This window comes from Eucalyptus grandis, chromosome 4, assembly GCF_016545825.1.
Source record: "Eucalyptus grandis isolate ANBG69807.140 chromosome 4, ASM1654582v1, whole genome shotgun sequence".
NCBI classification, from domain to species: Eukaryota; Viridiplantae; Streptophyta; class Magnoliopsida; order Myrtales; family Myrtaceae; genus Eucalyptus; species Eucalyptus grandis.
In genome coordinates this window covers 528459-542191 of record NC_052615.1, presented here as the reverse complement: position 1 = coordinate 542191, position 13733 = coordinate 528459, and the positions used below count along the sequence as shown (strand labels likewise).

The 13733-nt window shown below is 38.8% G+C and overlaps 2 protein-coding genes across 2 annotated transcripts; both read right to left on the bottom strand.

The window, feature by feature from the left end:
* Nucleotides 1-249: 249 nt before the first annotated feature.
* Nucleotides 250-2928, bottom strand: LOC104442443 (transcription factor WER-like). The gene is made up of 3 exons (XM_010055881.3): nucleotides 2750-2928; nucleotides 1395-1524; nucleotides 250-967 (listed from the first exon to the last, which is right to left on the bottom strand). The coding sequence occupies exons 1-3, from the start codon at nucleotides 2892-2894 to the stop codon at nucleotides 457-459; spliced, it is 786 nt and encodes a 261-aa protein (XP_010054183.2). The 5' UTR covers nucleotides 2895-2928; the 3' UTR covers nucleotides 250-456.
* A 9283-nt stretch (nucleotides 2929-12211) lies between these two features.
* LOC104440628 (transcription factor MYB8) lies at nucleotides 12212-13522 on the bottom strand. The gene is made up of 3 exons (XM_010053554.3): nucleotides 13321-13522; nucleotides 13069-13198; nucleotides 12212-12961 (listed from the first exon to the last, which is right to left on the bottom strand). The coding sequence occupies exons 1-3, from the start codon at nucleotides 13463-13465 to the stop codon at nucleotides 12466-12468; spliced, it is 771 nt and encodes a 256-aa protein (XP_010051856.1). The 5' UTR covers nucleotides 13466-13522; the 3' UTR covers nucleotides 12212-12465.
* Between the last annotated feature and the right edge of the window lie 211 nt (nucleotides 13523-13733).

Sequence of the window (13733 nt, the reverse complement as noted above, 5' to 3'; positions counted from 1 at the left end):
TTACTTTGAACAAGTGCTATTAGAGCTAAAATGCGCAACAGAAGCAAAAACCTCAAACACCATACTGCAAGAAATTATATCAGAAGGAATAAAAGTATGACAACACTACTTAAAGAACAAACAAGAAATTTAGAATGCATATTCTTACGTCGTTCTGATAAAGCATGAAGCTCCACTATAAAGATCATATATGATTAGTAAAGGAGAGTTGACCTCTAAACCAGACAAAATATTATCACCATAGATTGATTTTGGATAGTACAACATTATTCCATTAGTCCACTCTTACTGAATCCTGATAGACATGATAGGCTATTATACACAACCCTGCGGAAACTTTATTAGATAGACGCACAAGAAGGTTTACTACATAGGGGAAAAAAGCAAGCCTCATGAAAAACAAAGGAAAACTGACATTACTGAGGAGATCCACGATTGCGACAATTATCAACCTTATTACCATCGGTTTCCCCATAAATCTATGATGAAGTCGTCATAGGAATCACCAAAATACACATGATTGGAGTATGTACCCTCAGAAGAAGGCAATATACTTCCCGAGTTCTGGCACATGCACTCCAAATCTTCTGTTGTGCTAAAATATTTCAGAGAAATCAATTGTTCCCACAAGTTTGCATCTTCTCCAATTATATTGCCCTGTGAGTGCCAGTGATCCAGTCGGGTTTTGTCACCAGGATGGACTTCATAAGATGGGCACAAGCTGCTTGCATCTAGTATTGGAATATCCTGGGGGGATCCAAGATTTGTTGCTTCTGGAGGATTAAGAATGGAAATAGATGGACTTTGGTGGGTCAAATTATTATTTGGATTGAAGTTAACTATTACATCACATGTAATTGGCATTTCCAACTTTTCTTGGATGAAGCGTTTCTTCAAGCAAGTATTCCAGTAGTTCTTTATCTCATTGTCTGTCCTTCCCGGAAGCCTACTTGCGATTGTGGCCCAACTGCAAGTGGAAAAACTAAAAATTAGAAACCTTGCTCATCATGAATAGCAATGACAATGTGTTCTTGCTTGATATATATATACCATATGAAATGCTTGATTCCAATTTACGGTTCTAGATACTTTACAGTAGTGATTACCTCTCTCCTGCCTCAGGTTGGGGTATAAAGATAATACGAAGTTATTTACATGCCCTAGCAGAAACATAGGTACTTTTCCTCAGTTAGTTTGCTGTATCTATGGTATCTATAAGTTAGGAAAAGAAGGTGATTTGAAGTTGCATGCCAATTAGGTCAATTGCAAGTTAACTGGGAAAACAATGATTTAATCACGAGAATAGAACATATTCTTAAGCACAAATTGCCCAAAGTCCATGTATGTCGTCCAATACAACCAAGAATCATGCTGCATACTCCAAATTCACCTACCGATTACCAAGAACTTTGTGCAATTTGATAATGATTTCTTCCTCTTCTTTGGTGACGTTGCCATGCTTGATGTTGGGCCTCAGATAGTTCATCCACCGAAGTCGGCAACTCTTTCCGGTTCTTGCCAAGCCTGATGATAATAACAAATTCAAAACTAGGGTTAGTGATTATGAGCTGAATTTTTTTATAAAATCTTGATCCACCACCGCTCCGGGGTTTGGATCCATATATACGCCACTCATGGTGGGTTTGGGAACCACTTTTGGGGAAAGTTTTTAGGAAAATGCAAAGACCTTTTAGTTAAATGTGTTTTCCAAAATGCAAGTTGTGTTTGGTAAATTGTACTTTGAAAGCCCTTTGTGAAGTACTTTGAACAAAATGGTGTTTGGGAATTACATTTACAAAGGAGTTTTGTGGTAAAAAAAATTATCAAAAGAAAATTTGATTGGCAAGGGCAGCGGCCACCGATGACCTCCGGCGACCCCGAATCTGGGGCGGCGAGGTTGCACGCGTCACGCAACGCCACCTCGACCTCCGGTGACCTAGATCCGAGGCAGCGAGGTCCTGAGGCATCGAGGTCACGGGAGGACCTCGCCGCCTCGGATCTAGATCTGGGTCACGGCAGGGTCGCACGACCTCGCCGCCCCCGATCTGGGGCGACGAGGTCACGAGAGGTCGCACGACGCCGCTGCGACCCAAATCGAGGGTAGCAAGGTTGTGCACCTAGATCTAGTCGCCACCCGAGCCTCCGGCACCAAATCTGGTTGTGACCAAACCTGTGGCCAGCGACCAAATGGGTCGCGCGGCACCGGCGAGCTCCGTGCGGAGGTCGCGATGCGGCAAGCGACAGTCGCCGACGACTGCATCTAGTCGCAACCAGATCTGCGACTCGCGGAGGTCACGCGACTCTCCGACGACGATCGCCTAGGTCGCGGCATCCCTCTAGCAATCGCCAGCCCGGAGAAGATGAACAGTGTCTCATACAAGGGCACGCACCCGAAAAAACAAAAAATTCGTGAGGACAATTTCGGGAAAAAAAATAAACAGTGTCGTGTGGGCATGCCGAGAAAGCTGAAAACCCAAGGCAAGTCCGGACCTGGGCTTTCAGCCTTAAAAATGCTAACTTTGCCATTATAAGTCCCTTCCAAAGTTTTTTCCCAAATACCATTATTTTGGCCCAAGGGGCTTTGGACCTCCAAAGAGGTTTGGGAAATGGTTCCCAAACACACCCTCAGTCGCTTGACTCTTGAGGATGCTATACTCTTGAATCCGGAAGATCCAAACCCACATCCAACTCGTTCAATGAAGAAAAACTGGATCCAGAAAATAAAAGTTTCAATACATCACGTACTCACCAGCAGGTTCGGCCATGTGCGTCCAGTTCCAAATGCCATATCGCATGATATAAGCCACCAGTTTCCGGTCTTCCTCTGCACTCCAAGCACCCTTCTTTACTGTCTTGCTGCTGCTGATTTTGTCAACCCTGGGATACCTGGCCATCGGCACCAGAGATTGCCCAGTTTCCAACCCTCGTCGGCTTTGAATGGAGTTGTTCCTCTCCAAAGAGGGTTCACATGGATTTATACTCGTCCCGTACCTCGCACGTGCTCTTAAAGCTTATTGGGCGAGGCTTTTTTTATGAATAATTAAAAGCAGATAATTAACTAGGGGAAATGGGTACTTGTTCTTCCAGGAAACAGCATGTCTTTGTGCATGTTTAGCGTCATAGTAAAGTGGATGTTGTCCCCACTCTTATTTGTTATCCAAAATATAAACGGTCTCTGTTCCCATTGGAGGATTTTAACTATACGGTAACCCTCTATCTATTAAGGTTTTTGTTGCTCAATGTTTTAGCTAGCTCGAACCTACTTGGCGTCTTCCGATCAATCCTTTTTCCGAGCAAAGAAATCTGGCCAAGGTCGACTCGTCTTAGCAATCTGATCCTTGCTTGCGTGAATTCTAACTTTTGACCGTGTGAATTCACGATGAAAAATTTGCCACAAGCAATGGGAATTTTCATATTTTAAAATATAATTCAATCGGTTAAGTACATCTACTTTAATATTAGAAAAAAAAAAATAATAAGAGATGTTCAAATGGTTATTTTATCTTGTTTCTCAGGGGATCGATAATGGAGTAAAAAGTACTAATATTACCAACATAAATTAACATAATCTACTAATTAAATTTTAAGTACCTCAATGATTTCATAAAATTTTGAGACATAATAACTATAAAAATTGACTTTTGTATTTATCTAATATTGTTCCCGTTGCAGGCCGTCGAAAGGGTGACCATGGTACTACAATTCAGAAGTTATCCTCAACTAGTCCTAATAGTGCTTTTTTTCATTCTTTCTAGTTTCTCTATTCCCAACGTGTTTAGGCCACCAAATGCCAGCTCTAGTTTTAGTGAAAGATGAGACATAGGAATCGTTTTAGTGTTCATTTTCCCTAGACAATTGCTACGGACGACCCAAAAAAAGGGAAACGATAATTTTACTTATGATTAAATCAAAGGTCTCATGTTGATGATCAACAACACAAGAGGATCATCCTAATCAGCTAGTTGGGATTGAGAATACTTTTAATTAAAAGAGTGATTTAGCAGGAAAATAAAATATCGCAAAACTTGTTTTTTCATGGATAATTAATGAGCAGATAATTCCAAGGGAATTGGGTAGTTGCTCTTCCAGGAAGCACCATAAGTTGCGCATGTTTAGCATCAATGGTAAAGTGTGGACTGACCCCAGTATTGACATCCAAATAATGTCACTTGCCATAGGAGATATACTCTAGTTACAACTATATACAGGAAAGCCCTTTACTTACCTAGGACAATTCATTTCTCTAAAAGTTTTAGCGTGAACATCTGCCCAATTCAATTTTTTTTTTCTCTCCGGCAACGAATGGGCTTGTTTCCTTGAAATTAATTAGAAGATACCTCTTTCCTGTTTCATTTACTCTCCCTAGAAGAATTTAAAACGAAAGGTACTATTATAATATCATAAAAATTAAAATATATATTATATATGATTTGCGCATACAATGAATGTAGAGCATGGTATATTCGTGATGTCTGTGTGAAACAGATGTATATTGATTTTGGCAAGTGATGAAAACCAGCCTATCCCATCTGCGCATTCGGCGGCTGACAATAAATTCCACAAACAATTAAAAACTAACACATTATTTCTCTATGGTCTTAAATATTAGTGTGAAAGCACGACCAGACCAATTCACCAAGTTTGAAATTAGACGAAAGTTTGCCATTCTTTATGTGGTGAAAAGAACTTTTCCGGTAATGGAGGCCAATAATGATTAAAAAAAATAGATTAATTAAATGAACTAAATGGACTAGCTGAGAAGTCAATTACACATCGTGCGAATATACCTGCTCGAGAGTGCTATACAACTTTGTAGGGCGCCTTTATCTTTTCTAACGTTGAACGAGTCAGGCAAGAAAATATCCAGGTAACTAATGTCAGTTATTGATCAACGTAGTTTGGAACGACTTATGTTCTTGTCATTATCCTTTAATTTCATTCCCTAAATGCACCAAACTTTCATTTATATCAGTATTCTACCCAAAATAATATGATGTGCTTGTATCTGACATACGATTGGCTCTAAGAAATATTGTTATGGCGTTGTGGTGCAAGTATTACACAAAGCCCGTCTGCACGTTGATTGGAGTGTGGTTAGCATATAAAAAGTATATCAATATGTGCTTTGAGATTACTTAAGTGTTGCATTACCTATTTTTTATCATTGTTTTAGTGGAATTTGTGAAAGGAGTGACTCTCTTGAAGGGTTAAAGGACATCGTACGTATTGAAATCGTGGCTTCTATTGATTAACAAGACATGCTTAGTTCCAGCCCAATCTTTAACAGCAAGTACTCTTCAAATAATTAAACGTTGGGATATACATCAGAACGCAGCATTAATTGTTAATTTCATAGATCTGGAAGACCGGTTACTCGTTATGTGTTTTTTTTTTTTTTGTCAATCCTACTTTATGCCTACTCTACACTTACTCTCAGACTTTTGCCATGTCTCTTGTAGGGCGTGAGAGTCGAAACCCACTTCTGAAACTTATGTGTGTTTGCACATGAGAGAGAGAGAGAGAGAGCACCTCACTCATATAAGTAAAACCTAGGATGCAATTGCAAAAGTTAATTTTGTTCTTGTAAAAAAAAAAACAAGAATTTGCTATTATTGTAGAGTGTCTTTTAACCAAGATATATTGATCCTTTGTCAGCAGTGAAGATAAATAATACATCTTCTTCACCAGTCATAAAACGCACCAAATACAATAGGAAACTTCCGATCTGATGAAGGGTCCCAAATTCTGAAATATTGACCATACCATTCCCTTCAACACGCTTTCATTCTTGGACGGAACGAAAGAAGGAAAGAAAGTGCATAATATTCGCACTCACACCCCTAATGGATGTGGTCAACGGGCAAAGCTGGAAAAACATTGCTGTGTTACTCTCTTTCTTCTCTAACTTTTGAACACGTGCATTTGATTTCAAGAACCCAAACAAACGTTCAGTAGACCATCCTATTCTTGAAAATATTGAGAAATCATGAGACGACAGTTCATGTACGACCAGTAAGGGAATTAATCAAGAACTTGAAGAGAGACGTCTATTCTAAGGCGCGACCAAGACTTTCATGTTTACCACTTTCATACTTTCCAATGACTTCCGTAATTCAACAGACTATTTTTTCAGAGTCACAGCAGATGTAAGAGCCCCATGCAAACCTTAAGACAACGGTGCAATACAGCTGCCTCGTAATCAATGTGAAACGGTTGGAGTTTTTGTCATGTATCATGTTTGAAATTATGATCAGTGAGGAAATCTAGTATTTTTGGAGTTTAGTGGAAGAGAGATAGGGTTTGGTTGGCTGAACCCATCTCAAATCCGTCTGGCAAGAAACTTTTGTACCCAAACCAGTCCCAAATCCTAAATCCATTGGTTGTACGACATGAAACTTTTAACCCGATTCAACATATTAAGATTGGGGTAGGTCGAGAATCCTTATCCTACCTATGTTTTTTTTTTATCAGTCATATACACTAACCAGGGATTTCCTGAGCCCCATAGAGCGACTGGTGGGGCATGATAGTTGGGGTTCAGGAAAAATTGGCAAAAGTTTTAGTCTAGTTTCTTCCCACTCTTCTCGTTATGATTAACCTCCTCCTCCTCCAATCTCTTTGACATAACGATTCTCTGCCTTCGCCTGTCGCCATCTCGCCGTCCACTACCCCGCTCTCTCTCTCTCTCTCTCTCTCTTTCTTCCCACATATCTGCATCTCTCTGATTTCTCCTCACTATGTTCATGTTGGAACAATACCTTCATAAGGAATCCGAGGATATTGTCTTTAGTTTCCCCCAAGATAGAGGTATTCTTAAGGGAGAATTTTATTTTGTCCAATTAATGTAAACTAGGGCCGCTGCTATGCCTTGCATTGGGCACAAGGCGGGAGTGGAAATTGCAGCACCTTATGGCATGGGCACAAGAAATATGATCCACGGCCTGTCTCTAATTCTAATCTAACATAACGATTGTGTACCACTTGGCCTATAAATAAGTCAATCACCAAGCCACATAAATCATTGTGGTTTGCTTGTGTTAAATTCACTTACATTTTTTTGGTTTGCGAAGTTCTTGCGCCTGGCTAGTATTCTACCTGCCACTAATTTTTCAATCTTGAGCTGCTCATAAACCACTAATTAGGTCAGAAAGACAACCTTTTTTTCCCTCTAAAAGTAGATAAGCTATATTAATACATGTATCGGTCATGACTGACACTGCATCACATGGAAAAACATCATGAAACTAGGTTTAGATGGCAATTCAATGTTGTCGGCAAAGTTCACATGAGACAATTTCCTAAACAACAAAACAGGCTTTCATAAATTATTAACTTATGACATCATGAAGTGAGTCGAATGACTTCTCATTATTTAATCACCTAAATATCAATTATGACACGTGAACGTATGGGGCTGCGGCCTCTCATTCAATAATTTAAAGATACAACCTTGGAGTGTTGATTTGTTTTATGATGACGCAACCCGTAGGCAGGTAAGACAAATCTGCTCCCGTCATCCATGTCTTCAGCAGAGATTGATATCAATCAGTAGGACCAAATGAAATAAAAGATAAGGCCACGTGCTGTCTAGGTTTTATCATGCTGTCATGGAAAAAGACAACGAAGCGTACCGCAAGTATGAAAGCGATTCAAAAGTTGTTTATTTACCACAATTTGGAAAGTGGGAGACAAAATTAAAATGTGTCCTGGCAAAAGCATGATGTTACTGGACAAATGTCTGGGAACTCTTGAAGTTGGGAAAAGAATTCAAAATCAGTCTAATTTTTTTTTTTATCCAATGAAGATAACCAAGGGCACCGAAAAATTATCTAAAAATATCAATCCTATTATACGGTATTTAATTCAGTCCCAAATTTTCTAGTTGTACCAATTCAATCATAAAATTTTCGACAATTTGCTAATTTAGTTCTAAACATTTCAATTACGTCAACTTAGTCTAAATATTTTAAAAATTTATCAATTTAGTTATAAACATTTTTAATGAGTTACCAATGTAATCCTTCTAGCTAATTTTGATTGAAAATCACTGACATTGTGGTCCTATTAGCATCGATTATTCTATGTGACATAGTCAACATTGACAAGGACAATTGTTAATTTTCTAATTTTTTATTTCTTATTATCCTTTTTTCTTTTCTTTCTTTCATTTTTCTTCATAGGGCCAAGGAGGCTACCAGCCGCTAGTCAAGAACACTAGTGACCAACTACCGGCAGTGGGTGAGGGCGTCATGAGCCCTCGCTCGCAGGCTTCGCAGCCATGGACGGCGACTTCGTTGGCAATGTGAATCAAAATGAAAATAAAATAAAAAATAAGAAAATTTTAAGAAAGTTAAAAATTTGTACATGTCGGCACCAATCACTCCACATAGCCATGCCACGTAGGATAGGTGGCACTGACTGGACCACTATGTCAGTGATTTTTTGTTAAAATTAACCAAAATGACTATATTGATAATTTGTTCAAAGGTTTAGGCTCATTGGTAAAGAGATGAAGAAAAAGAATTGTGAGTGATTGCCTTGCTCGAGTTCAGGATGCCACCTAAAACAAGTCCGTAGAAAATTTTGAGGTTTCTGTCAGTTTATGTAAACCCTTAACTTCATAGATAAATTTCTATGATAATATGATCAAATGTCTTAATGGGTCCGATTATAAGTATTGAGGATCCACTAATTCATGAGTATATACGCAGCCACACCCAAATCGAACATAGATGAGTACATGCCCGCGGAGGGTGAACGGGAAATAGTGGGGAATCAAAGTGATTGACGGACTACTATTCCCGTCAAGAGTTTAGAAGGGAGAAGACAGGAGAGAGGAAGTACCTAAGAGAGGTCAAAGTCCATGGATAGAAAGCACATGTGGAAATTTGGGGTTGTATATAAAAGACCTCAACTAATCAAGCAAACTTTTGTAACTGCGATATACATGTCTTTATATAAATTTTAAAGAATACAGTTTGAAAAGTCTATGGTCTTCTACCTAGAGAAATCCATCAGTTTCTAGCCTCAAGTTTGTGTTCCGCGAATCATGCGACTTGATTCACTCATCAGACAAATGCAGATAGTCTGGGATTACGGTTTGTTTATTGAGAAGCATGGGAAATTTGCTTCCCCACATATGGCATAACTTCATCACTACCTAGGTTTTTGCATGTTAATCATATGTACATGCGTTGTCTTGTACCACTAGCCTCGCTCAAATTGGAATTCAAAGAAAGCCTGTTCATCTGCCACTGATTTGACTGCTTTTGTTTGGGAAAGAAGGAAGAGTGCGAAAAATGAAGGGCATGGATCTGCGAAATTTTTCTATGAGGAGAATGAGGTCAATTAGAATTATTTTCAAGATAGATTATTGATAGCAGTGACCATATCACTATGAAACCCTTCAGTTGATATTTAACATAACTTATGTATGTCCAGTATAGAAGACAGAACTCACTTATTTTCTAGGTGTAACTGGACTGGAAATATATGGTGAAGTATCCTCACACAAAATGTTATCCAACGTTCTTTGGGAGGATGGGATTTTCAACTTCATTGGATGATGAGAGCTACAAAGGGCAAGAATTTGGAAGTGCGGCTCCTTGAGATATCCTTCTTTGCGATCATGTATTGCGTTTGAATGGAACGCAATCGTAGATGTCTTCAAAGTAAGTCGATTGAGATAAATCTTCTTTTGGCGAGAATATTTAATATTGGGAAGGGTAGGGCCTCACTTTTCCTGAATTGTAGAATCTCCCAAGTTATTATTTTGTTGACATCTATGTGGAGGCTTCCTACTTCCATATTCTCGCATAATTAGTTGTGTTTGTAATGCTGGGAAATACTCCTAAGCTTCTGTACTTCACATGATTAATGACATTTATATATTTTCCAAAAAATTCACTGGACGTTGTCGACTTTAGCTGTCCATTTTGTTTTTAAAAGGGACGATAGAATATTTTCTTTACTCTTGCGAGACTTATCGAGTATATTTCCTCGATGGCATGTAATATCTCTTTCCTAGCCCATCAACTTTGACGAGAAACAAATCGAGAATTGCATGAACAGGCTTTAATCAAGCAGTTTAGATAAGCACTTCTTGTATTGATTAATCTCCCGTCAGGTGTAAATAACCAGTTTAGATAGTAACTTTGACTTCTCATATTTTGTTCACTCGACAAAATTGTCCAAAAAATCCTTAATCTAATGCACTTTTGTCAATTTTGTATTAAACATTTTAATTTTACCAATTAAGTACTAAACTTGTTCAAGTTTTGCCAATTAAGTCCATTTGGCCAAAATTGGCGGAAAATCACTAATGTAGCAGTCCAGTCAATATTGGTCATCTTACTTGGCATTTCGGTGCTGACATAAATAATTTTAAAAATTTATGGGTATTTTTTTTATTTTTTTTTTTTTTTTTTTCTTTTTTTCCTTTTTTGTTTCAAGTCGGCCATTGTCTGAGGGCTAGCAACATCTGCCAACCACAACGTTGGTTCTCGACACCCTCATTAGTTTTGGTGGCCCTTAGTAGCCACAACGAGGTCCACGACATCACCCTTGCCAGCCTCAACGAGGGGCCACGACCCTAGCTCATAGTTGCCAAGGGCTTAGTGGCCTTTGCCAAAGGGCTGACGGGGGTTGCTGGTCCTCAATTAGTGGTTTGCAAAGGTCGTTGGCCCTCAACCAAGCTGCCAACCTTTTGAACCAAAAAGGAAATAAAAAAAGAAAAGAAAAATATTAAAGAATTAATAAAATATCAAAATATTATTGAAAATTATCAATGTCAATGTCGTTATATCACGTATGATAGCTAGTGTTTAAATCAACGATTTCGGACCAAAATTGGCCACATGGACTCAATTGGCAAATTGTGAAAAACTTTTGGATTTATAGGTAAAACTAAAAGGTTTAAAACTAAATTGGCAAAAGTGCAATAGATTTAGGGCTTTTTGGGCTTCTTCTTTTTTTTTCCTATTTTGCTCATATGACATGATATTGCCTAATAAAATGACAACCTGAAGCCTGTTGCTGTTTTCTTATACGAACTAGGTTCCAAACACAAAATAGCGAAGTTCTTTTTAAGATGATAATCATAATAAATTCAGTATTTTGATTATTTTCTGTTTTTATGATACAGCAAAAAAAATCCACTCCATTGCTGCAATTTATTTGCAACCATCAATCCATTTATCAGCACAGAGCAATGGAATTATGCCCTCCTATTAAAAAGTGTGGAAGAGTCCATGGTTTGTGTTGTCCAAACAAATGTGATACATGTTTAAATGCACGTGTGAGTAGTTTAAGAAAAAAAATTGTTGGAGAATAATGTGATTTGGAGTAGTTATTACATCTTAGTTGATGCATGACTCATTGGTTTAAGTTTTTGAGTATAGTGAATCTAATTGGACATGTTTATAGGCTTAGGCTTAGGCTCCTTTTTGGTGATCTTCCTAAATAATGATATCAGGGTTTTGATGAGCACTCCAAACGAATGGTATCCAAGTCAATCTGTTTGGTGAATTGGGAACCTCCTTGATTCAATTTTGGAGAAAGAGATCGGACATATAAATATATTTTAGTTGGTCTGAGCATGGAAGATGGTATCAGACTTCAATTCACCCTCCCAATAATACAAACATTTTGAGAGGGGTATTGTCCTTGAAACATGACACGGTTTTCTTGGCTTGGCAAGGCAGATTGAGGAGGGGACAGACTATAAGGTTAGGGTTTAATGAACACGTGGCACACATTCAAGGGTTTCATAAGACGAAGGGAAAAGGTGGAAGCAGGACATGGAAGTAGGGCCTTCTGCCTCTTCCGAGAAGAAGCCTTAGGCAAATAAATCTTATTAGCATAAATACAGGGGGGCCCCTTATGTTCATTATTGAAATTACATTGGCACTCCCACTAGACCCGTTTACTCGTTCCAGATGTCTTCGAATGTGTGATGATGTGATCCATTTATGGGAATAGCATCAGGTTATTTTATAAACCTTTTACTAACTTCCTCAATTTCTCAAGTTTGTGAAGAATCATTCTCTTTTCGAGAAGACAGCACTGCTTTTGAACATGGCCCAAACTCGTGATGCTAGACTATTTCAGAGTACTCGATGGCTTTACTTTATTCTGCCACTCTAGCCTAGAGAGAGAGAGAGAGAAAGGAGAAATGCTGAAGATAATGTACCATGGAAATAATTCATAAGATAAAGATCAAAATACAGGAAAGGGACAGCAAAGCAAAATGAGTAATAGAGAAGAAGATCTACGAGCATAAGTACATCACCAAATCTTTTGTTAAATCATCTCATTCGTCCAAAAACATTCATATGGCAGATGAACACGCTATTTCACGATTTGGGGTTTTCATAGCTGCATAACATTTATCACCTTCAGAAACTTTGCATTAAACCATACTTTTGCAGTCCATCCCCGAGATCAAGATTAATTTAACTACAATCATCATGATTCCCCCCACAAATCTAGGACAAAATCATCATAGCAACTAGCAAAGTATGTAGGCTCAGGTTGCGTGCAACCGTAAGAAGGGGCATTATTAGTTCCTGAGTTGGCGCACATACGCTTGAAATCTTCTTCTATGTAAAAATCTTCCACTGCAAGAACTTGCTTCCATAAGCTTTCTCCTTCACCATTTTCATATTCTTCTAATGCGCACCTAGCATAGCTCCATGGTTTCTCATCATGGACTCCAACGGAAGGACAAGAGTTATCTGCATTTGTGGTAGGGATTTGATAGTCAAGTCCAAGGTTTGTTGCCTTCGGACTATCATTCAAGGGATGGAATGAGATGTCCTTTCCATCAGTATGGAGATCAACATCATTGCGTGTGTTCTGCAAACTGAACTCCTCGGAGACCCGTTTCCTCAAACGAGTATTCCAGTAGTTCTTTATTTCGTTATCCGTTCTTCCTGGAAGCCTAGCTGCAATCGCGGCCCAACTGAAACAAAGAAATATAAGACATTTTCATCAGTAAAAGGCAATTAATTAGCTAGCGCTTTTAATTAAGATCGTAACTTTGCTTTCAATTAAAGTGTAATTAATTACCGATTTCCAAGAACTCGGTGCAGCACAATGATGGTCTCCTCCTCTTCTTTGGTGATGTTTCCATGCTTGATGTTGGGCCTCAGATAGTTCATCCAACGGAGACGGCAACTCTTGCCAGTTCTTGCCAAACCTAGGAATTAACGCATATGATGATTCAAGAGTAGGGTTAGTCGAACATATTCCCACAAAAATCAGAAAGACTAGACACATATGAAGGGAAGCAAACGAGAACATGATTTATGCATCACAGACCAGCAGGTTTGGCCATGTGAGCCCAGTTCCAAATGCCATATCTCTTGATATAAGCCACTAGTTTTTGATCTTCTTCGGCACTCCAAGCACCCTTTTTAACCGCTGTCTTATTGTTGCTTTTGTCATTCCTCGGATACCTGGCCATTGTGTTGATCGATGCTGATCAGTTAAGAGACGTGATAAAAATGCCGTTTTCAGAGTCTCTTCTTGGCCTGAATAATGCAGCTCGCTCTTTGAGGTGCTTATAAGTACGTGGTGGTCCCCCTCTGACTTTTCCATATCTGGCACGTGTATGCAGAGACCATAATATTCAATGTCCTGGCCTGAAATTTTCTAAGTCCGATAATTTCGAGGAAAGGGGCATGGACTCTTCCTGGAAAGTGGATCCGTTCATGCATCTTGAGCACCATTAC

Bases quoted from the DNA above. Each gene is read 5' to 3' on its own strand.
- LOC104442443 (XM_010055881.3), bottom strand. From the start codon at position 2,894: ATGGCCAGGTATCCCAGGGTTGACAAAATCAGCAGCAGCAAGACAGTA. The intron at 1,525-2,749 runs GTGAGTACGTGA...TATTATCATCAG, and splicing joins GCACATGGCCGAACCTGCTG to GCTTGGCAAGAACCGGAAAG. The intron at 968-1,394 runs GTAGGTGAATTT...TTCCACTTGCAG, and splicing joins CACAAAGTTCTTGGTAATCG to TTGGGCCACAATCGCAAGTA.
- LOC104440628 (XM_010053554.3), bottom strand. From the start codon at position 13,465: ATGGCCAGGTATCCGAGGAATGACAAAAGCAACAATAAGACAGCGGTT. The intron at 13,199-13,320 runs GTCTGTGATGCA...GTTAATTCCTAG, and splicing joins TCACATGGCCAAACCTGCTG to GTTTGGCAAGAACTGGCAAG. The intron at 12,962-13,068 runs GTAATTAATTAC...TCTTTGTTTCAG, and splicing joins CACCGAGTTCTTGGAAATCG to TTGGGCCGCGATTGCAGCTA.